At 47.0% G+C, this 22,234-nt stretch overlaps 1 protein-coding gene and 1 pseudogene across 1 annotated transcript; both read right to left on the bottom strand.

Annotated features, from left to right (window-relative positions):
• Positions 1–3,314: 3,314 nt before the first annotated feature.
• On the bottom strand, positions 3,315–4,301 carry LOC135887110 (olfactory receptor 10A4-like). Its single transcript, XM_065414894.1, has one exon. The coding sequence runs from the start codon at positions 4,299–4,301 to the stop codon at positions 3,315–3,317; it is 987 nt and encodes a 328-aa protein (XP_065270966.1).
• A 16,581-nt stretch (positions 4,302–20,882) lies between these two features.
• LOC135887114 (olfactory receptor 6X1-like) lies at positions 20,883–21,854 on the bottom strand (annotated as a pseudogene).
• Positions 21,855–22,234: the final 380 nt, after the last annotated feature.

The raw sequence follows: 22,234 nt of genomic DNA, 5'->3' as shown, positions 1-22,234 counted from the left end.
AAACATCGCCCTGCTAAGGTATCACTGGGGCGATGTTGGTTGGTGGAGACTGGTGTGGTGGGGTGAGAAGGCGTCTGGGGTTTCCCTTGGGATGTAGGTGGAGCCTTGGGTTGTCCCCGGTGGTAAGATTTTGTTTCGGGTTGACCCTTCTGATATTCGCTCCAACTGCTACTAGTTTTTTTCTTTTCTGCCACCTCCACCCATTTGGCTCCAATCTCCCCCGCCTCGGTTACAGTTTTGGGCTTCCCATCTAGGATGTACCTTTCTATTTCCTCAGGAACACCCTCTAAAAACTGCTCCATTTGCATTAGGAAGGGCAACTCTTCTGTAGATTTAACATTTGCTCCTGATATCCAGGCATCCCAATTTTTCCAATGTGGTAGGCATGTCGGGTAAATGACAAGTCTAGTTTCCACCTTAGGGCCCTGAACCACCGACGGGCATGCTCAGGTGTTAGCCCCATTCTGATTCTGGCCTTGTTTTTAAAAAGTTCATAACTGTTCATGTGTTCCTTAGGCATTTCAGCCGCCACCTCTGCTAAGGGTCCACTGAGCTGCGGCCTCAGCTCTACCATGTACTGGGTTGGAGTGATGCTGTATCCAAGGCAGGCCCTTTCAAAATTTTCTAAGAAGGCCTCAGTATCATTGCCTGCCTTGTAGGTGGGGAATTTTCTGGGATGGGAAGCGGAACCTGGAGAGGGGTTGCTAGGGTTGGCTGGATTATTCTGCCTAGCCCTTGCTAATTCCAGTTCATGCTTCCTCTCTTTTTCCCTCTCCTCCCTCTCTTTTTGTTTTTGCTCCATCTCTTTTTCTTTTAGCTCCATCTCTTTTTGCCTTAGTTCCATCTCTTTTTGTTTTTCCTCCATAGCTCTTTTGTGTGCAGCCTCAGCCCTGGCCATCTGTCTGTTATGTTCCTTTTCATTCTCCTCAGCCTGGAATTTGACTAATTATAGGTCCTGTTGCAAAATTCTTTTTTCTTTGCCTGACATTTCCCCCCGGTCTACCTTAGCTATCTGGGGGGGGAGGGGGCGGACAGCTTGGAATCTTTGGTTACTGTAATGTGACTCTTAAAAAAACCAAGTAAAACAGGCTTTTGTGACTTGTCTTGGCAATATGTTAATGACCCTCCAGTGCTCACAGCTGGAGCTTCCCTCCTAACAAAAAGCCCTCTGTTAGAAGCTCTTATCTGTTTGCCTTCAGGGTATCTCTCCTTCACTGCTTCCCCAGCATCTCAAAGGGGGGGCGGGAAATCTGGCTTTTGGTTCCTAAAAAAAATCCCTCACCGCTGCCCACCATGTCAAGGCTGCTTCCCCACTTTGAACTTTAGGGTACAAATGTGGGGCCTGCATGAAACTTCTAAGCTTAACTACCAGCTTAGATCTGGTCCGCTGCCACCACTCCCAATGTGCTAATTCCCTTCCCTGGGTAGCCTTGGGAGACTCTTCACCAATTCCCTGGTGAATATAGATCCAAACCCCTTGGATCTTAGAACAAGGAGAAATTAACCATCCCCCCTCCTTTCTCCCACCAACTCCTGGTGGATCCAGATCCAACCCCCTTGGATCTAAAAACGAGGAAAAATCAATCAGGTATTAAGAAAAAGGCTTTTAATTAAAGAAAAGAAAGGTAAAAGAAAACCCTCTGGGAAAGATTAGCATACCAGCTACTCTCACAGACAACAGATTCCAAACACAGAGGATGTTCCCCTGGGCAAATCCTTAGTTACCCAAAAAAAAAATACCCAAAATACCCAATTTGACTATTCCTCTAATTGCACAAGACAGGTTACAAAGAAATAATCATAAACCTATTTATTTCCTTCACTAATACTCAGTATTTAATAAGAGGCTGAATTCTGGAAGTTTCCCACTCCAAACTGAAACTAAACAGACAAAGGGAACTTTCCTCCTTCCCTTTGAACCATCTGGTCCTCCCATTGGTTCCTCTGGTCAGGTGTCAGCTAGGCTAGGTGAACTTCTTAACCCTTTACAGGTAAAAGAGGCATTAACCCTTAACTATCTGTTTATGACAATGACAAACAAGCCCATGTTCATTGCTGTTCCCATCCCAGCAGAGAGAAACAGGAAGTGAAGGGGTGAAGTATGAAGAACTCTGCCATGTAGTGGAATGATTGTGGAAAACTAGAACAAAGTGATTATTGGAGCACTTGGGTATGAAGGAGCTGCTCATGAACATAGTAGGAGTGCAAGACATCGTGACCAATTACCTCCAAAAGACAGAGCTCTTGGGCACTGTGAGAATTTTAAGGAGAGTCAAAGGAGAATGAGTGCGGATTAGCAGTTAAAATGCAGGAATTCTGCAGAGGGTTTAACAAAATTCCGAACTACCCAAAACTATGGAGTTCATTTGTGGTCAGCATTTATTGGTGATTCATGGGGATATATTTTAGACAGTAGCTTTCTCTTTTTTAAGCTTAAAGAACTTGTATGTTGTGAAGGCTATTTGTTTAAGGAAAATTCCGATATTGGAATACTGAAGTATAATAAGAATAAGAAAAATAAAATTGAAATTGAAACATTATCATTATGATTATTACATTTTTAACATAACATCTTCTGATTACTACTTCATTTAAACCACCATTAGTAGCGTAAAAACCCACTACATTTTCCTTGATAATTTATCTGAGAGAGATCAGTCCCAAGTTTTATTGACACATGCTTCTGTTGTAACCTCAGTGGATTCCAAGACTGGAGAGATAAAGAGCAATTAGGGCACTCTAAAAAAGCCACCATATATTGTTTTTACATTAACCAGACAGACAGGTGAATATCAGTCTTCAACATGTATTGAAAGATGCCGCTGATACAACCCCTGTGAAAGACAACTTCTGAGAGAGGATGAAATCCACCCCACTGTGAAGGGTCTACACAAAGGCTACAGGGCACTTATTTTACACTTCACTGCTGAACAGAGGGCCTTGGTGTGGAAATGAGTGACACGTATGCTTTAGACAGACCCTCCGCACTGCGGGGAAATTCACCATTTCCAACCCCCTGCTTCTACCATTGATGTCAATGGGTAATAAATGCAGTTGAGTTCAGTAGGAACTGGATGGGATCTGCCCCATTGGCTCTATTTCCCCAGGCAGATCTAAGGTCCATCCATCCCTGAGTCAGGGATTGTTGGCCCTGCTCCCCTTATTCGTACAGGTAGCTCTTCCTGACAGCAGTGTCCCGTTGTATTTAACGGAACTGCACTAGTGGGTAAGGGCTGCCTGGACGAACTGTGGTTCACAGCATCACACCACAGGATGAGTTCCCATTATCTTGACTTTATTGCAACATACAATAACTACATACAAAATAGTTTGCTATTTGTTCTGAAATTCACAGCCTCACTAACAGCTTTCCTCAGAGCCTCCGTCACCTCTCTGTTTCTCAGGCTGTAGATGAGCGGATTGGCCAGAGGAGTCAGGACTGTGTAGAAGAGAGACAGCGCTTTGTGCAGATATCTCAGCATGTCGGTGTCTGGCAGCAGATAGACAATGATCAGGGTCCCATAGTAGAGTGTCACCACAATGAGGTGGGAGGAGCAGGTGGAAAAGGCCTTTTGCCTTCCGGTGGTGGAAGGGATTCTGTGGATGGTGGTGATGATGCACACATAGGATGCCAGGGTTAATAGGAAGGGAGGCAGTGTTAATATGGAGGAGAACAGGAAGGTCACAAGAACCATCAAGCGGGTGTCACTGCAGGACAGTTTTACTAACGGGGTGTAATCACAAAAGAAATGGTCAATTTCATCGGGGCCACAAAAAGTCATTTGTGATATCCAACATGCCGTGACGGTGCAAGCCACAAACCCACTTACCCAAGACCCAGCTGCCAGTCGGAAGCAGACGCTGCCATTCATAAGGGCTGCATAATGCAGTGGTTTGCATATCGCTAAATACCGATCATAAGACATCGCTGATAAGAGACAACATTCTACAGCTACCAGGGAACCAAAGAAATCAAGTTGTGCTACACAGCCAGGGACAGAAATGGTCCTGTCCCCAGTCAGGAGACTGGCCAGCATCCTGGGCAGGATGGTGGAGCTGTAGCAGGTCTCCAAGCAGGACAAGTTTCCCAGGAAGAGGTACATGGGGGTGTGAAGATGTTGATCAGCCACAACTAGCGCAACGATGAGGATGTTCCCTGCCACGGTCACAATGTAGATCACCAGGAACATCAGGAAGAGAGGAGTCTGCAGTTCAGGGAGATCCCCGAATCCCAGCAGGATGAATTCTGTGATTGACGTTTGATTTCTCCAGTCTCCAGTCCATTTCTCCATGTCTGCCATGGGCTCTATCAAGACATATAATTAAATAAATATAACCTATGGAATATGACATGAAAAAGGCAATTTGGGGTTTTGTGGTGTCATTGTAATTGTGTTGATGTTTAAATGCAGCCATGGATGAGTTTTTCCAGGATCTCTGCTTTTCCAGGCACCTGACCTTTGTCCTGCCAAAACCATCAACATAGATACTGTAACCCCGAACCTCTAGCCGGGCTGGTACCTCGATTATCTGCTGTTATGCTGTCTACTCCTGTGCAGTCTAGTGCTGTGGGTGAAATCTGGGAGTCACAAAAGTGGGGTTTGATTCCTAACTCAATGTGATCTTGAGAAAGCCATGTAGCTCTGTACCTCAGTTTCTGCAGCAGTAAAATGAGAACAATGGTGCCTTGTAAAGTGGCTTGTCATCTACTAATAAACGTAAGTATTTAATGTCTTCCCAATGCTTTGAGACCATTGACAGCTTTCTGTACACACTCACGAGTAAAGGCAAACACATCTCCTTGTCACACGGAGAGCTGATTGTTATACCAGTGTCTATATTAGTAAAGAGCAGTATACAAGTGTTTAGTTAAGCATTACTGTATTAGTTTTAGTGCTTGCTTATTCCTTCTTCAGATCTGTGAGAAAAATTTGTTGTTGTATTTGGCTCAAGCTGTAAACTCATATACAATAGGTTTTCTTATATCTTCTGGAACTGAGAAAGCGCTCTGAGAAATGAATGAATGAATATGCAGAGATAGATAGATAAACAGATAAGCCAGACAAAGTGTGTGTGTGTGTGTGGGGGGGGGGTGTTTGCAGTGACTTGCCTCCAAACTTTAATTAACAATAATCTAGAGCAGTGGTTCTCAAACTAGGGCCACCGCTTGTTCAGGGAAAGCCCGTGGTGTGCCGGGCCGGTTTGTTTACCTGCCGCATCTGCAGGTTCAGCTGATTGTGGCTCCCACTGGCCACGGTTCGCTGCTCCAGGCCAATGGGAGCTGCAGGAAGGGCGGCCAGCACATCCCTCGGCCCGCGCCGCTTCCCGCAGCCCCCACTGCCCTGGAGCGGTGAACCGCGGCCAGTGGGAGCCGCGATCGGCCAAACTTGCAGATGCGTCTGGTAAACAAACCGGTCCGGCCCTCCAGGGGCTTTCCCTGAACAAGCGGCGACCCTAGTTTGAGAACCACTGATCTAGAGGACTGCTTATACAGTGACCAAATGCGGAGACACAAATTCACATAAATCTTCAGAGATACCAGCCACCTCCATTCTGGCTAGTCCTGAATAAATCCAGAGTGTTCTACAGTCTAAAACTGCCCGGTCAGGGCATGTCTCATAGAAAGACAATGGTTCTGCTCAATGGTTATTCACTACAGTGGCTGATTAAAAAACTACCAAACAAACATTTTCACTAAAATTCCTAAAACCAAATGTTTTTGGCTGACAAAGTTATAAATCCCCAAATTTAAAGCCCAAACTGAAAATTATTCAACCATAATATGATTTTTTAAATAGTTTGGGTTGTTTTTTTTATTTGTTTTCCAATGAAATACTGAATTTTTTTTAGCAAAATTGGACACATCTTGTGAAAATTATTCTTTCCTTGAGAACCCAATTTTCCATCAACTAAATGCTGACAGAAATTTTTCTACCAGCCCTAGTAGGTACTATAGTGTAAGGAGAAAATATTTATTAGACAGAGGAGAATTGGAATGAGAACATACATAATCTTACATCATCTTTTGCCTTCTGGAAATTTGATAAGAGAGTTTGTCTTTCCTCCAAAACTGGTATAAGAAAAACTTGAGATCGCTGGGGTGACGTCTTCAAGCAGCCTTTCGGAGACCCAGGATACAGATTCTACAGTCTGTCTCTGATCCCCAAATTCTTCACGGATCTCAGGAAAGAGATTTATATTCCTACGAGTCACTCCCCAACAAAAATTCTTATCACTGGCCTGGCAGAGTTGGCTTGGATCTGTTACCAAAAGGCAAATGTCTGCCCTGTTTCATTATATGAGGGAGAAAAGTCTCCCTGGAGAATACTGCTGATGGGAATTTTCAACTGTTGTGAAGGTAGAGTTAATAATATAGTTATTTTTAGTCCTTACATTCCACGGGTATAACAGAGAGGGGAACTCAATGGGAAGGTGTTGGAGACAGAAAAGTTTCTATCCTCAAAGGAGATCTCTGTGGAATACGGGCATTGCGACACTTGATGTGATCAGTCATCCGCCTTCTCCACTGTCCTGTCTCTGACAGTGACCAGTACCTACTACATTCGATGAAGGTACAAGAAATCTCACAGAAGACAGTTATGCAACAAAATGCCTACACAGAATCTCCTCTGGTGACCTCTTTTCTTAGGCTTCCCTAGCTGTAAGGTGGGGATAATCACTTTTATTAATGACATTATTGGGTGTGGTGAATTGCTGTGAGGATCCATCTGTGGCTATTTGTCCAGGACGAGTAACTGAATTCAATGAAATTTGAACTCTGTGGAGAAAAAAATCATGTCAGGATATACCTGGCGTAACACATGAAATCAACTGGCCAGATCCCCAGAGAGTGATTTCAGTGACGCAACACAGAGTTGTCAGCTGCGGGTCTAGCCCAATGGGGTCGCACTGGTGTAAAGCGAGCGTTAAACCACTGAAGTCTAACGGGAATGACATTTGAATAGCTTTCTGTATGGCTACATTTTCCTCTCCCTCACTCCACATATACAGTTATGGTGGGTCTAGGTCTCTTCTCACTCGCCCCAGTGTAAATCAGCAGTAATCCCATTGCAGTTAAGGAGGCTGATTCTTCGGGGGCTCACCTTGATGTTAATCCGGAGTGACTCCTCTGAGGTCAGTGGATCACATTCTCCTCTCACTCATCCTGGTGTAAATCAGGAGTAACACCATTGAAAGCCATGAGGCTTGGTGCTCCGCTCACACAACACACTATGAATTAGGAGTAACTAATGAAATCAGCGGACCCAAATTTATTCTCACTTATGCTGGTGCAAAATCAAGAGGAACTCAAGTGAAGGCACTATAGTTAAATTGATATATGAAAACTTTTCACAGAACAAGACGTTAACTCCCACCTTCTATGCCCCCCCCCTCAAAAAACAACAACAATCCACAACTGATATGTGAACTTCAAAGAATTTCTACATTCTGGAATCAAAATGTTACATTTCCATTTGTTGACCCCAAACTGAATGTTTCGTGACATTGACCTCTGTGTCTGTCAGAGCTGCTGCAGTATCCCACGGGAACTGAAGTTCCAAGTCCCACATGTTTCATTCTCCTCCATGGGCCTTCCTCTCTGGCCAGACTACATCTCCCATGGTGCACTGTGGTCTCTCCCTGTGGCTGAGCTGCTGCAGTGGATCATGGGAGATGTGTGGAGAGGGAAGTCCATAACTTTACCCTTTGTTCAATGCTCGACAGACATGTGGCCTGGTTCTTCACTTGCTTGTCACCTTTTAGGAAGGGCTGAGCACCAGAGTGGGTTGAAAAAAAGTTCCATCAAAACATTTTTCAATTAACAAGAGGAAACATCCCCCCCCCCTGTTCCCCCCAGCAATTTTGTCCAAATGTATCCTTGTTTTTCCAGGCAGCTCTAGTTAGCACTTGGCATGACTGGATCATCTAGTCAGTGTTGCTCTTTAATTAGATCAAACTTTGCATTTTGTTTGAATGAAATGAGGGTGCTAGCTACTATTATGGCTTGTGGGAGCAAGTTCTATTCCGTGCCTTATCTCTCTATCTGTCTGTTTGCAGTGGTGTTGTAGCCATGTTGGTCCCAGGATATGAGAGAGACAAGATGAGTGAGGCAATATCTTTTTTTGGACCAATTTCTGTCAGTTGAAGGGACAAGCTTTTGAGCTTCACAGAGCTCTTCTTCAGGTCTGGGGAAGGAAAGCAGAGCGTCTGAGCTAAATTCAAGTTGGGACAGGTTTTTAAGCCTAAGGGGTTTACACATGCTATAGGAGACCACTTAACTTTGAGTGGGAAATTAAGGATCAGCAGGCAGTGGGGTGTGTTACAAATTGTTATAATGAGCCATAAGACCAGTGTCTCTGTGGAGTCCATGATATTTAGTGTCTAGCAGAGTTATGAATTTAAGTTCCCAGGTTTGCCTTTGGAAGGGTGAGTACTGACAGGTTGGAATTGGATTGATTGCATTGTGAAAAGTGTTCACTTATGGGTTTTGTCCATTTTTCTGTGTGAGTTCAGCCGAGAGCATCGTGATTGTCTGGTTTCACCCTCAGTGTTGTTGTCTGGATATTTTCTGCACTGGATGAGGTACACCACATGTTGTGTGTAGCACCCATGAATCTCGAAAGGTACATTGTGGGGAATATTGATCATTGTTGCAGTGGAGATATGGCTGCAGGTTTTGCATCTGTTGTTCTGGCAGAGTCTGGTGCTGCTTTGAGTTGGTGTGTCCTGATCCGTGGTGAACGTGCTTCTGATGATGATTTTCAGGAGGTTGTGGGGTTGTTTGAAGGCCATAACAATCTAACCCTCACTTGCTCACTTCATTTTCAGTGGTCTCCCAAAACATGTGTTTACTCCTTATGCTTAACAATCTGTCCCAACTCAGGTCTGGCACCAGAACGGACAGCAGGAAGCCCATCTCTCCTGTGCTCTCATGGACATCCCCCGCACCTCCCGCAAGGCCCAGACACCACTGGAGGAGGATGCCATCTGAGTCAAGTGCGTAGGGGAGAAGATCAAGACCATGGCCGAGGGAATGCAGTAGACAGGGACATGGAGACTGGGACTGGGGTGGGTGGGAATAGAAACTGGGCCTGGGAGTTGGGGCAGAGCTGGGCCTGGAAAGTTGGGGGTAGGAGAGAGAGACTGGGGCCATTTTGGAAAGGAGACTGGGTCTGAGAGCTGAGGGGAGATATTGGGGTTGGGAGCTGAGTGGGGAAGACTGCTTGACAAAGAAACTGGGATTGGGACCTGATGAGGAAACAGGGAGATCAGATATCATGAATGAGGATGTGGGGGTCTCAGACTGGCTGGATAAAGAGTCTGGGACAAAGGGACTGGAGGCAGTGGGGAACGGGGATAGTGTTCGGTGAGGAGGGAAAACACATCTGATGAGAATCTGGGGTTCAGGGAGAAAACTGGGATTGGCTGGGCTAAGAGACAGGGACAAGAAGCCAGGCAGTGTGAAGCCCGGAACATGGAGCCTGGCGGTGGTGGGTGACATCAGAGGAGGAGCCAGAAGGGAGAAGATCTAGTAGTTCTAGTAAGAGGAGTCATACACACATTAAAGAAATATTCACATATATTATGTACGAACACGTTTACTGTGTCCGCAAGGGATTTATAACAAGGGGCACACACACTGCTCTACATCCAGAGACGCACACTCATGCGATCAAATGCAGAGGCATGTGATACATTAGTATAATATGAAGCGTTGGCTCCCTCACCTGCGATCTGCGCCATCGTCCATTTCCTCTAGAGGTGTATGTGCAGAGGTTGGGATTAGTAAGCGAGTCGAAGAGCAAACTGCACTACCTTAAAGTGCCCTCGAGAGGCTACAGAGATCAATGAATGCATGGCCTGTTAATGCGCTTTAGGACGCACCCCGCCATGTAGACAAGCCCTCAGTGAGCCTACTCGACTTCCTTAGGCTCCTTGGAAAATCCCATGCATAATCTTTATTCACATTGTGACAAAGTTCCTCCTCTATCATGGTGGGTCCTGCACTTATTGGCAGATTTTCTTGCCTCAGAGATTCACCATGTGGGTTGGGGAACAGCCCAGAGACCTTCCCCTCTGGAAGAACCCACAGTCCAGGTCAATTGGGAGGTTTGGGGGGAACCCAGGCCCTCCCTCTACTCCAGGTTCCAGCCCAGGGCCCTGTGGACTGCAGCTGTCTATAGTGCCTCCTGTAACAGCTGCATGACAGCTACAACTCCCTGGGCTACTTCCCCATGGCCTCCTCCAAACACCTTCCTTAGTCTCACCACAGGACCTTCCTCCTGGTGTCTGATAACGCTTGTGCTCCTCAGTCCTCCAGCAGCACACCCTCTCACTCTCAGCTCCTTGCGCCTCTTGCTCCCAGCTCCTCACACTCACACCACAAACTGAAGTGAGCTCCTTTTAAAACCCAGGTGCCCTGATTAGCCTGCCTTAATTGATTCTAGCAGCTTCTTGATTACTCTAGTGCAGCCCCTGCTCTGGTCACTCAGGGAACAGAAAACTACTCATCCAATGACCAGTATATTTGCCCTCTACCAGACTTCTGTACCCCACTGGTCTGGGTCTGTCACAACATGCAGAGTCTGGTGACTTCACTGGGACCCACGTGCATGAATAAGGAAGAACCATAGACCAATCACTTTGTATTTTATTTCACCTTAAACACGTTAGCTTGAATATCTGGATTCTGAGAAACCCATGAATTTACTGACAACTTTCCTCAGGGCCTCCTTGATCTCTCTCTTTCTCAGGCTGTAGATGAGCGGGTTGACCAGGGGAGTCAAGACAGTGTAAAAGACAGAGAACACTTTGTTTGGGGCTTTTGGTGAATTGGTATCTGGTAGCATATCATGGTCCCATAGTAAATTGTAACCACGGTGAGGTGAGAGGAGCAGGTGGAAAAGGCCTTTTGTTTCCCGGTGTTGGATGGGATTCTCAGGATGGTACTGATGATGCAAACATAGATGTCAGGGTTAATACAAAGGGAACCATGGAGAAGGCTGAGGAGCATATGAAAGCCACCACCTTCAGCCCACAGAGATCACTGCAGCTGAGTTTTATTACTGGGGTGAAATCACAAAAGAAACTGTCGATTTCATTTTGGCTGCAGAAAGTCAATGGTGACATCAATATTATCACCATGGCGATAGCCAGAAACCCACTCATCCAAGACGCAGTTGCTAAATGTAGACATAACCTACCATTCATGATGGCTGCTTAAAGTAGTGGTTTACATATGGCTAAATACGGACCGTAAGCCATCATGGATAGGACATAACATCCCGTACACACCAGAGAAGCAATGAAATAGAACTGCCTGACACAGCTGCTACCATAAATGGTTCTGTCCCCAGTCAGGAGACTGGCCAGCATCCTGGACAGGATGGTGGAGGTGTAGCAGGTCTCCAGGCAGGACAAGTTCCCCAGGAAGAAGTACATGGGGGTGTGCAAGTGCTGATCAGCCACAACTAGGACCACGATGAGGAGGTTCCCTGCCACATTCACAATGTAGATCACTAGAAAGAGCAGGAAGAGAAAAATCTGCAGCTCCAGGCGATCCCCAAATCCCAGGAGGACGAATTCCATCAGTGTTTGATTTCCCCACTCTGCGAAGTCCATGAAGTGTACGTAGAAAAAATTAAACAAAACCTGTGCAGCATAAAATTGATGAAATTAGAATTTTAATACAGGGTCAGTGATTAAACCCATAAATTTTCAGAATCCCCCCTTTCCCCACTGATCATTAACACGTCTGAGCTGAGAACCCAGTGAATGTGCATTTCCTGATCTCTCTGATGCCTGGGGCAGCCATAAATGCACAGCTGCATTTCATTAGCCACTCATCCTGTTGCAGTCTCCATTTCTTCCAGCCCTAACTATAAGACCCTGTGGGATTAGAACTGGTCCCACAGACCGGGATGGGTTGCTGACAGTTCCACATTGCTACTGGAAGCTTAGGCTGGAGGAGGCTCTGAAGCTAGGCAATGCAGGAAGTACCACCCAGTAGGGCCTGAGTGGCAGCCCCTCGCAGCCCACTGATTGGCTGATGCTGGCTGAGCAACAATGCAGGCTGCCTGTCTTCTCCTGCGCCAGACCCAGTTTGATGTAGATCCTAGACTCTGGCTTCTGGCCCTGGTTTGTCAGTGATTTTACTGTTTGCTTGCTGTCTATAAACTGGTGCCTGGCCCTGACTTCCTGGCATTCTGACTTGGCTCACTCCCAGTCTCAATGCTCGTCACCTGATTATGATTTTGCAGCTGACAGGTGGGCACAGCCTGCCCACAGCCTGGCCCTGACACTAACTCTGCTCTTAATAGTATCTTGCAGACACCTTTATTCAACTTCTTCCCCACATGTTTGGATAGAATCCAAACTTGTGTTGAAATAAAGCAAATCTAAACTCATCCTCCTTTCTTCTGCAATGTGGGACAGGGTGCAGATTTTCAAAGGTATTTGAAGCTTGTTAGGGACCTAACTCAATCAATGGGATCATGTACTTAGCATGTGTAGACACTTCTGAAAATCCCACACTGGCTACCTATCTGAATCTTTAGGTGCCATTAAACTCCTTTGAAAATCTGCACTCAGGCCTTCAATTTGTCTATATATTATCAGAACTGCAACAATTTCTGAGAACTTTGCCAATGGACACCCGCTGGAGGTCTGGCCCATTAACTTCAATGGAGCACCTCGGTTCCACATCAGCTGGCAAACTGATTTCCAAAGTTACGCTGGTTAACACCAGGTGCTCCACTGACGGTGGTGGCATTGGCCCTGGGTATTTAAAAATGAGACAATCCGCGTTTAAGCAGCTCCACCTTGTGGAAGAACTCGACCTCATTTTCTTTTGTTAAGACCAGGGTTCTCAGATTTTTAGACGGTTGACCCCTTCACACAGCAAGCCTCTGAGTGCGACCCCCCCTTATACATTAAAAACATGTTTTAATATATTTAACACCATTATAAATGCTGGAGGTTTTGGATGGAGGCTGATAGCTCGCGACCCCCCATGTAATAACCTCACGACCCCCTGAGGGGTCCCAACCAGCGCCGGCTCTAGGTTTTTTGCCGCCCCAAGCAAAAAATTTTTTCGCTGCCCCCCTCTTTTTTTGGCTTTTACACATGTTTGCATATTGGGGCAATAATCGCAGAATATAATCACACATCAGCATGTTTAGTTGACTCTGTTGCTGCAAATTTCAGAGCAGAAAGTCCAAGGAAAATCTTTAGCTCCTCTTTGAGCTGAAATAAAACAGTGCAATTAGTCAAACTGATCTTGGGAGATGCATGCAGGCTGATACGAACATCTAGGTAAATCAAAACGGTTAAAACTCAATGATCTTTCACTTGTTAAACAACATGTGTCGTTTACTCTGAAGGAAAAAAATAGGAAAAAGGCTCATAGAAAATTAAATTGCTCCAGGAAGAAAAACAATCCAACTCCCCCAAGGAACAGGAAGTGAGATACTTTATTACTATACATTGATCTGTCAGTGCCACTCATGGAAAGTCTGAGCAATCAAACATATGATGGTTACAGATATCTAACCAATGTTGAAATTAGTGGAGTTGAAAAGTTCAGCAGCGAGTGGCTGCAGGGACGGCTGCCCCACACCTCTTTCTGCTGGCAGCATGTGAGAGGAGGCCAGGCTGGGAAAGAAGGCTGAAATTGACCCTGTGCCAAGAAGGAGAGTTGAGTAAGGAAAACCCACAGTAACGTTCAGCCTTAAACCGCAAAGGGAAAAAAGGAAAAGGGGTAGGGGGAGAGGAAGGCGAAGGGGTGGCTGACTGTGCTGCTGAGCTGGGAGTGTGTGTGTGTGTGGGGGGGGGGGACATTAGCCAGGTCCAGCCTCTGCTAGAGCCATGGAGAGCCCGGTCCTGTCCTGTGTCCTTTGTCCGGGTGAGGGAATATCAGCGAGGCAAAGACCTGTCCAGAAAGGCTCTGCGGAGAAGCGGAGCAGCAGTTAGAGCCACTGGGGAAAGCTCTGGGGGAAGGGGAGAGAAGCAAGGGCAGCGAGCAGCAGCCCGGCTCCATGGAAGGGAGTGCGTCAGCTGGGGAAGAGGAGAACAGGGGTGGGGAAAGCGCCGCGCTCCCTTTGCAAGCTCCCAGCGGTTTCAGCTCCTCCTTGTGCTCCAGTTCGCCCGGGGCGGGGGACAAAGCCCCGCAGCAGGATCCCGGAGCAGCCTCCTCCTGCAGCCGGGTGGGGAAGAGCCAGCGGGAGAACAACAACGCACGTCCGAGTCTGAGGCGGGAGGAGGTGACATCCCCCAGCCGCCGCCCAGCCCTTACTGTCCACAGGCTGGAGCGCAGCCCTGGAGACCGCAGCAGCTGGTCTCGGAGGAGCCGGACCTGGTGATCGAAGTGTCCGGCTGGCGGATCCGAGCCCACAAGTCGGTGCTGGCGGCCAAGTCCCCGGACATCCTGCAGGTGAGGGGGGTGAGCTACGGGGCGCTGCGCCTGCTCATCGACATGACCGGCATGGGCGAGGTGCGCCACGACAACCTGGCTGAGGTGGTGAGCGGCGCCCGCGTGCTGCAGATGCCCTGCGCTCTGCCCTGCGCGGCTGAGGCCATGCGGGCCCAGCTGCGCCTCCACCACTGCTACGAGCCGCTGTGCCGCCCCTGGGAATGTGCCGCCCCAAGCAGGTGCTTGTTTTGCTGGTGCCTAGAGCCGGTCCTGTTTGGCACTCAGCTCGCCAGGGTAAGCCCCCTGGCCGGCCGGGCCGGTTTGTTTACGTGCCGTCAGCAGGTTCGGCCAATTGCGGCTCCCACTGGCTGCAGTTCACCACTCCAGGCCAATGGGGTGGCGGGAAGCGGGAGCCAGCACATCCCTCGTCCCGCGCCGCTTCCCGCAGCCCCCATTGGCCTGGGGCAGCGAACCGCAGCCAGTGGGAGCTGCGATCAGCCGAACCTGGCAACGCGGCAGGTAAACAAACTGGCCCAGCCCACCAGCGTGCTTACCCTGGTGAGTCGTGTGCCAAAGGTTGCCGATCCCTGCTCTAAACTCTGAGGTCATTTATTTGTAAAGGCAGGTGAAGCTGAGGTTTAGTCAAATGATTTAGCAACACCCACATGCAAATGAAGTAGGAAAACGGAGTGATAAAGGAGAGCAGGCGACCCTCACTGAAGAGCTGCCAGCAGAGGAAGGGTTACTGCTTTGCAGCCCACCAGGTTCTTGTGGAGAATGAAAATGATCTGTCTGGGGTTCTTTTTCTTTTTGGCAGCTTTCTCAGGTGAGTGGATAAACATACTGGTGTCTGGTTAGGACAGCTGGGCTAGGACAGGAAAGATGGTTTTAAGGCAAAGACGTAGCAGTGGGATTCAGGGATTCTGGATTCAAAATCCTAATTCTGAACAAATCAAAGTGTGGAATTTTAAAGCCACCTAGTGGATTTGGATACCCAACTTTCATTAATCTTTAATGGGAAGTAGGTGTCAAAATCCCTTAAACATGGGGATAACTGTACTTCCCTACTTCACAGGAGGGTGGTGTGAATAAATGAATTAGAAGATCAGAAACTGCTGTGAGGAGGGTAACAGAAGGATTTGGATACACCTGAGAAGAGGAGGAAAACAATGGTATTAACTGGGTTTTTATTGTCGATAATTGACAGGTGTCAGCTCCCAGATCCAGCTGACCCAGTGTGGGGCAGAAATCAAAAAGCCTGGAGAGTCTGTGACGGTGACGTGTAAAACCTCCGGCTACACCTTTACCAGCTATAGCATGTACTGGGTATGGCAGGCTCCCGGGAAAGCACTGGAGTGGATAGGAAATATCAATCCCAATACTGGTGGCACTGGCTATGCCCAGGCCTTCCAGGGGCAATTCACCATCACCAGGGACACCTCCATAAGCACGGCCTATCTACAGCTGAGCAGTCTGAGAACCGATGACACAGCCACGTATTACTGTGCTAGGCACACAGTGACACAGACCACATCTACAGCAATTCAAAAACTCTCCGTGAGAGAACCCCAGTCTCCGGAGAACACTGGAGCCTTTAGTCACCCCAGAGAGCGTTTGCCCATGTAAACAGACAGGGGGTAATTTCCCCCAAACTTCTTAGGCTCCTCACTCACTTAAACCTCATTGTAAGTAGATTTTTTTTCTGTCTCCTAAGTCGCTTCTCAAAATATGAATTAGGCTCCTGTGACACCGTCATTTGTCACATCAGCAAAACAGTCCTGGGTGAATGCCCTAAGCACCAGGCTATGGGGTATTTGGGGGAGGGGTCTTTCAATCTCTCCCATTCATGCTGTTCCACCATGACTAAATTAATACTCATTTGGTCTGCAAGAGAATGGGATGTGCTGGGGGTGTCTGAACCCCAGATGTCATCCTCCCCTTGACAGTGGAAGATATGGGCTCAAATCCCTGCTCCCACATCAGGCCAGGGTAGGGGAGGGAATTAAACTGGCTCTACCATGTCCCAGGCAAGTGTTCTAACCACTAGGATAAAAGCTAAGGGAAGCACCAACAGATCCTTCTCTGGCACAAGGGGGGTTGGGCGTGTATTTGTATGTTTTTGGATGCCCTGCGCCCTGCACTGCGTGGCTGAGGCCATGCGGGCCCAACTGCGCCTCCACAACTGCTACCAGCTGCTGTGCCGCCCCTGGGAATGTGCCACCCCAAGCACCTGCTTGTTTTGCTGGTGCCTAGAGCCGGTCCTGGTCCCAACCCCCAGTTTGAGAACCCCTGTGTTAAGATTTCGTTGATCTTCCCACTTGCTCTGCTCACATTATAAATACAAAAGAGTAGGGCATGCCAGTTAACAGGCGAAAACACACTAAAGCCATTTCTGTCGCCCTTCTTAAAGAGGAAGATATTGATATTTGAATCATAACCTTTAATTATGTACCCGTGACATTGATATTTCTCAACAGCTTTGCAAGAACTGGAGCCCAGCAGCTCTCTTCAAGATTCTATGTGTATCAACTGGGGAGGGAAACAAGCTTTCTAGTGTCTTATATTTGTTTGACATGGGAAGCTTCTATGATGGGCAAAGGTGCCCACCAGCAAAGAAGGAGGATCACATTTGTTATTCAGGCTGGGATTTTGAAAGGAACGAGACACATACATCTACCGCTATATGGATTCCCAGTGGGAGATGGTCTAAGACAGAAGTTGAGAAGCAGGGAAAGAGAGTCTCCAATATACCTCAATAATCTCAGTTGGTTCCATTCTGTGAGGGGAAAATCTCCCCCTTTTATATCTTCTTCTCAGTTGCTGGAAAGCTCTTTCACTGTGACCTGGGTCAGACAGTTCCCATTGTGTAGTGCTGTCTCTGAGAGATTTCTGTTGTACACAGTTCCTGGGGTAATCCTTGTGCTTGTGTGCATTTCCTCAATAAGCCGTTAACATTGTTTGGCCCTTTTACTGATGTACCTGAAAGACAGTTTGTTTACATTGACTGTCCGTGGGCTAATGGCAGCTGCGTGAAGCGGAGGCCAGCACATCCCTGCCGCCCGCACCGCTTCCTGCTGCTCCCATTGGCTGGGAATGGCAAATCACTGGCCGAAGAATGAAGCGGCAGCCAAAATGCCGCCGATCATGGCTTTTTTTTCCCCCCCCACTCACCGCTTGGGGCGGCGAAAATGCTGGTGCCGGCCCTGGGTTCAACATGGCGGTTACTATGCTGTAAAGCACCAAGATCAGTCTGTCATTGTCAGGCGAGTAGATGGACATGGGCTGACGTAGGTGAAGATGGAGCTCCCGTAGTACAGCAGGACAATGGTCGGGTGGAACCCGCAGGTAGAGAAAGTTTTGAATCTTCTCTCTGTGGAGCATATCTTCAGGATGGTGGAGATGTCCTGCTCCAGCCCTGCTCCCCTGCTTGGTGCCTGACTCCTGCTCTGACTGGTGAGACTGACTGCCTGCTGCCCTGCTAGGACTGACTTCCCACGTCCCAGTCCTGGCAAGCAGGAAGTCTGTGGCAAGTAAAATACAGCTGTAGGGAGCGGGGCTTCCATCCAAAGCAATAGGCCATATGACTGGTCAGAGCTTTGTTGCATGGACTGAGGCGTTTCCCTGGCCACCAATGAGGGGTTTCAGATGTCGGTGTTGGAGGCTGTTTGTGTCGGAGGCAAAAAGCCAGGTAAAGGATCTGTGAGTCTGGCCTGGAGAGGAAGCAAAGAGATGGAGCTCCTTGTACACGGAGCTCACTGGAGGGGCAGATTTGGGGATTTCTGAGCAAGGAAACTGCCTGCTGTGGCTGATCCTACTGTAATCAGTGAAACCGGACTCTGTGCACATTTTGTGTAAATAAACAAATCACACCCAGAATATACCTGACTCACATCACTGATTTCTCATCCTAATGTGAAGAACCCTGTAAGGCCCACTTGGGCTGAAATGGGAAACAATCTCGATGGATCATACAGAATCATATTGCTATGGGGGTGGAGCTCTGGTCTGCTCCCACCTCCCTTCATGAGCCCCCAAACCAGGTGGAGGTAGGTGAGGTTGTCACATCAGCAAGCTTTGCCAGCTTCATGCCAACTGAGAATTCTCTCCCCCACTACGGCTACATTAATTCCCCGACCCAATCTGGCCCTCCATCTTCATCCGTGTTTCCACCAAACCATTTCACGACCCCCTTATATTTTATTTTGTACAGCTGTAATGCCTAGGAGTCCTTCTCTTGGGCAAGGATCCCACTGTGCTAAGGTCTGTATCAACACAGAATAAAGTCCCTGCCCAAAGATCTTGCCTTGTATTATCCCTACGTTTATCCGTGATAATAAGTCTATAGAATACAACTACTACATTTGACCTCATAAACTTGAGGGAGGTTTTGGCCACTCCAACATTTTTCTGAACATTTTATTTTCTTTGCAATAGAATTGTAATAAAATGTTTAATGCCTTGCTACCCCCCTGATGTCTTTGTAACCCTCTCAAGGAGTTATGACTAGAGCTAGGGGAAAGAACAGTTTTCGGTTTGCTGGCAATATTAAAACAATCAACCAACCTAGTTTCAGGTGAAACTGACACTGATTTTTTTTTCCCCAAAATTTTTGGTGCATCAAAAGGTCATCTTGTTTCAGGTCAAATGACCTTTTTTGGTAAAAATCAAAACTTTTCATTTTGATTTTGGCCATAAAGTTTAAGGCCAGAAAGACTCACCACATCATCTATTCGACCTCCTGTATATTTAGGCATGGCAGTATTTGATTGCTGTTTTTATAAGCATTTTTCTATTTTGATTTAAATTTTCCCAGTTGCACAAAATGATGATGGGTTTTAAGCTTGTTTTTTAATTTTTATCTATTTAAATGTTCACAGTCTGGGGAAATTATGGAGGTGGGGGTCAGACAATAATTGTTTAATGGCAGAGAAGTTGAGATTCAAAAACGTAAAGCTTTCTCAGTGTCCAAACACACATCGTCAGTAACACAGGTCACCTGCACCATTTTTCCTAGAAGAGCTGGGTATGTGTGACCTCAGGGTTTGAATAGAAGGGGGCTGCAGGTCAGGACTTGAAGAGCATTAAAAGCTGGGGATGGTGGAGAGTCCGTGGCTGGAATATCAGGGGAATTGTGGGTCAGGATTGAGAGGCATCAGCAGAACTGTTTGGTTTGGGAGCCTAGTGCTTGAATGGAAGGAGCCTGTGGATGGGGATTGAAGGGCATCAGCTAAACCTCCCTTGCTGCAGTTTAAGCCCATTGCTTCTTGTTCTATCCTTAGAGGCTAAGGTGAACAAGTTTTCTCCCTCCTCCTTATGACACCCTTTTAGATACCTGAAAACTGCTATCATGTCCCCTCTGTCTTCTCTTCTCCAAACTAAACAAACCCAATTCCTTCAGCCTTCCTTCATAGGTCATGTTCTCAAGACCTTTAATCATTCTTGTTGCTCTTCTCTGGACCCTTTCCAATTTCTCCACATCTTTCTTGAAATGCGGTGCCCAGAACTGGACGCAATACTCCAGCTGAGGCCTAACCAGAGCAGAGTAGAGCGGAAGAATGACTTCTCGTGTCTTGCTCACAACACACCTGTTAATACATCCCAGAATCATGTTTGCTTTTTTTGCAACAGCATCACACTGTTGACTCATATTTAGCTTGTGGTCCACTATAACCCCTAGATCCCTTTCTGTCGTCCTCCTTCCTAGACAGTCTCTTCCCATTCTGTATGTGTGAAACTGATTGTTCCTTCCTAAGTGGAGCACTTTGCATTTGTCTTTATTAAACTTCATCCTGTTTACCTCAGACCATTTCTCCAATTTGTCCAGATCATTTTGAACTCCACTTGTTATACCTTTCCAGCAGGATTGGGAACCATTAATAACTACTCTCTGAGTACGGTTATCCAGCCAGTTATGCACCCACCTTATAGTAGCCCCATCTAAGTTGTATTTGCCTAGTTTATCAATAAGAATATCATACGAGACCGTATCAAATGCCTTACTAAAGTCTAGGTATACCACATCCACCGCTTCTCCCTTATCCACAAGACTCGTTATCCTATCAAAGAAAGCTATCAGATTGGTTTGACATGATTTGTTCTTTACAAATCCATGCTGGCTATTCCCTATCACCTTACCACCTTCCAAGTCTCTTTCAGGTATCCTTGGGGGTGGAGAGGCTATCTCTTGAGTTGAAACAAGAAGAAGAAATAAGGCATACGTGTTTAACAGTGAGCATAATTAGCCATTAGAACAATTTGCCAAGGGTCTTGGTGGATTCACCATCACTGACAATTTTTAAATCAAGATTGGATATTTGTCTAAATAATCTGCTATGGGAATTATTTTGCAGAAATTATCTGGCCTGAGTTATACAAGGAGTCAGACTAAATGATGACAAAAGTCCCTTCTGGCCTGGGAATCTATGATTTACATCGGTTTTGGTCTGGCTACATTGAGTCCAATGAAGCTAAACTAGTTTATACCAGCTGAGCATCTTGCCTTCTCATTCTTCGTCAAGCACTTTTTTGTACACACTGCTTTTTTCAAGGACTCTTTGATTTCCTTGTTCCTCAGCGTGTAGATAAAGGGGTTCAGGAGGGGAATGATGACCATGTTCAGCACAGAAACCACCTTGTTCAGCTCCAGTGAGGAGTCCACTTTTGGCCTCACGTACATGAAGATGACGGTCCCGTACAGTATGGAGACCACCGTGAGATGGGAGGCACAGGTGGAAAATGCCCTCTGCCTCCCACTGTTGGAAGGGATCCGCAATACGGCCGATATGATGAAAACATACGATATCGTGGTGAAGGAGAAGGAGCTCAAGAGAACTAAGGCAGCCACTGCAAACACTACCTGCTCTATGAAGCGGGTGTCGGCACAAGCCAACTTCAGAATGGGGCCACATCACAGTAGAAGTGGTTAATGAGGTTTGGGCCACAGAAGGGGAGTTGGCAAACCAGGATGGTCTGCAGGAAGAGTCAAGAAGCCACCCAACCACGACCCCAAGGCTAACCGAAGGCAGAGCCCATTGGTCATGATAGCCCCATAATGCAAGGGGTCACAGACAGCTAAGTATCGGTCAAAGGACATGGCGGCCAGCAGGAAAAACTCGGTGGCACCCAGGAAGAAGTAGAAAAAGGCTTGTGTCAAGCAGCATCAGAGGGAGATGGACCTCTTCTTGGCCAAGAAATTAGCCAGCATCTTTGGCACCAGCGTGGTGATGTACCAGAGCTCAAGGAAGGAGAGGTTCCCCAGGAAGAAATACATGGGGGTGTGGAGACGAGGGTCACAGATAACAATAACAATGATGAGAACGTTGCCGACGATAGTGAGTATATACATGAGCAGAACCACCATGAAGAGAGAGGTCTGCAGATCTAGGGACATAGGGAACCCACGGAGGATAAACTCATTCACTAAGGTTTGGTTTCCGACGTGCATCGTTGGTTGGGAAATTCTCACTCTGCTCCCCTTTGCCTGTAATGAATAATAATAAAATCAGTTTTCAGGGCGATCTGCACTATAAGTGTGTTATTAACTCAGTTAGCTAACTTGGGTTCAAATAACAGCAAAGACACAGCAACACAGCTTAGCAGCTCAAGTCCAAGGCCAAAGTACAAGCTGATTAAACCTATAGGCTTCAATTCAAGCTGAGTTGCTGTGTCTCCATTGCTATGTTAGCGTTAAGAATACACCCCTTTTCTTTTGTAACAGCGAAGACGACATGCCCTCGGGGTGCAAACCCTCCAGATTACGGGCCCTATGCCTTCGTCTCTTAGGCTAGAGCCCTGCGGTTCTTCCACTCTTCCACCAAGGCTTGT

The sequence above is a fragment of the Emys orbicularis genome, chromosome 12, assembly GCF_028017835.1.
Source record: "Emys orbicularis isolate rEmyOrb1 chromosome 12, rEmyOrb1.hap1, whole genome shotgun sequence".
In the NCBI taxonomy this organism is placed as follows: Eukaryota; Metazoa; Chordata; order Testudines; family Emydidae; genus Emys; species Emys orbicularis.
Note: the sequence above shows the minus strand (reverse complement) of the source record. Positions and strands in the feature narration are given on the sequence as shown.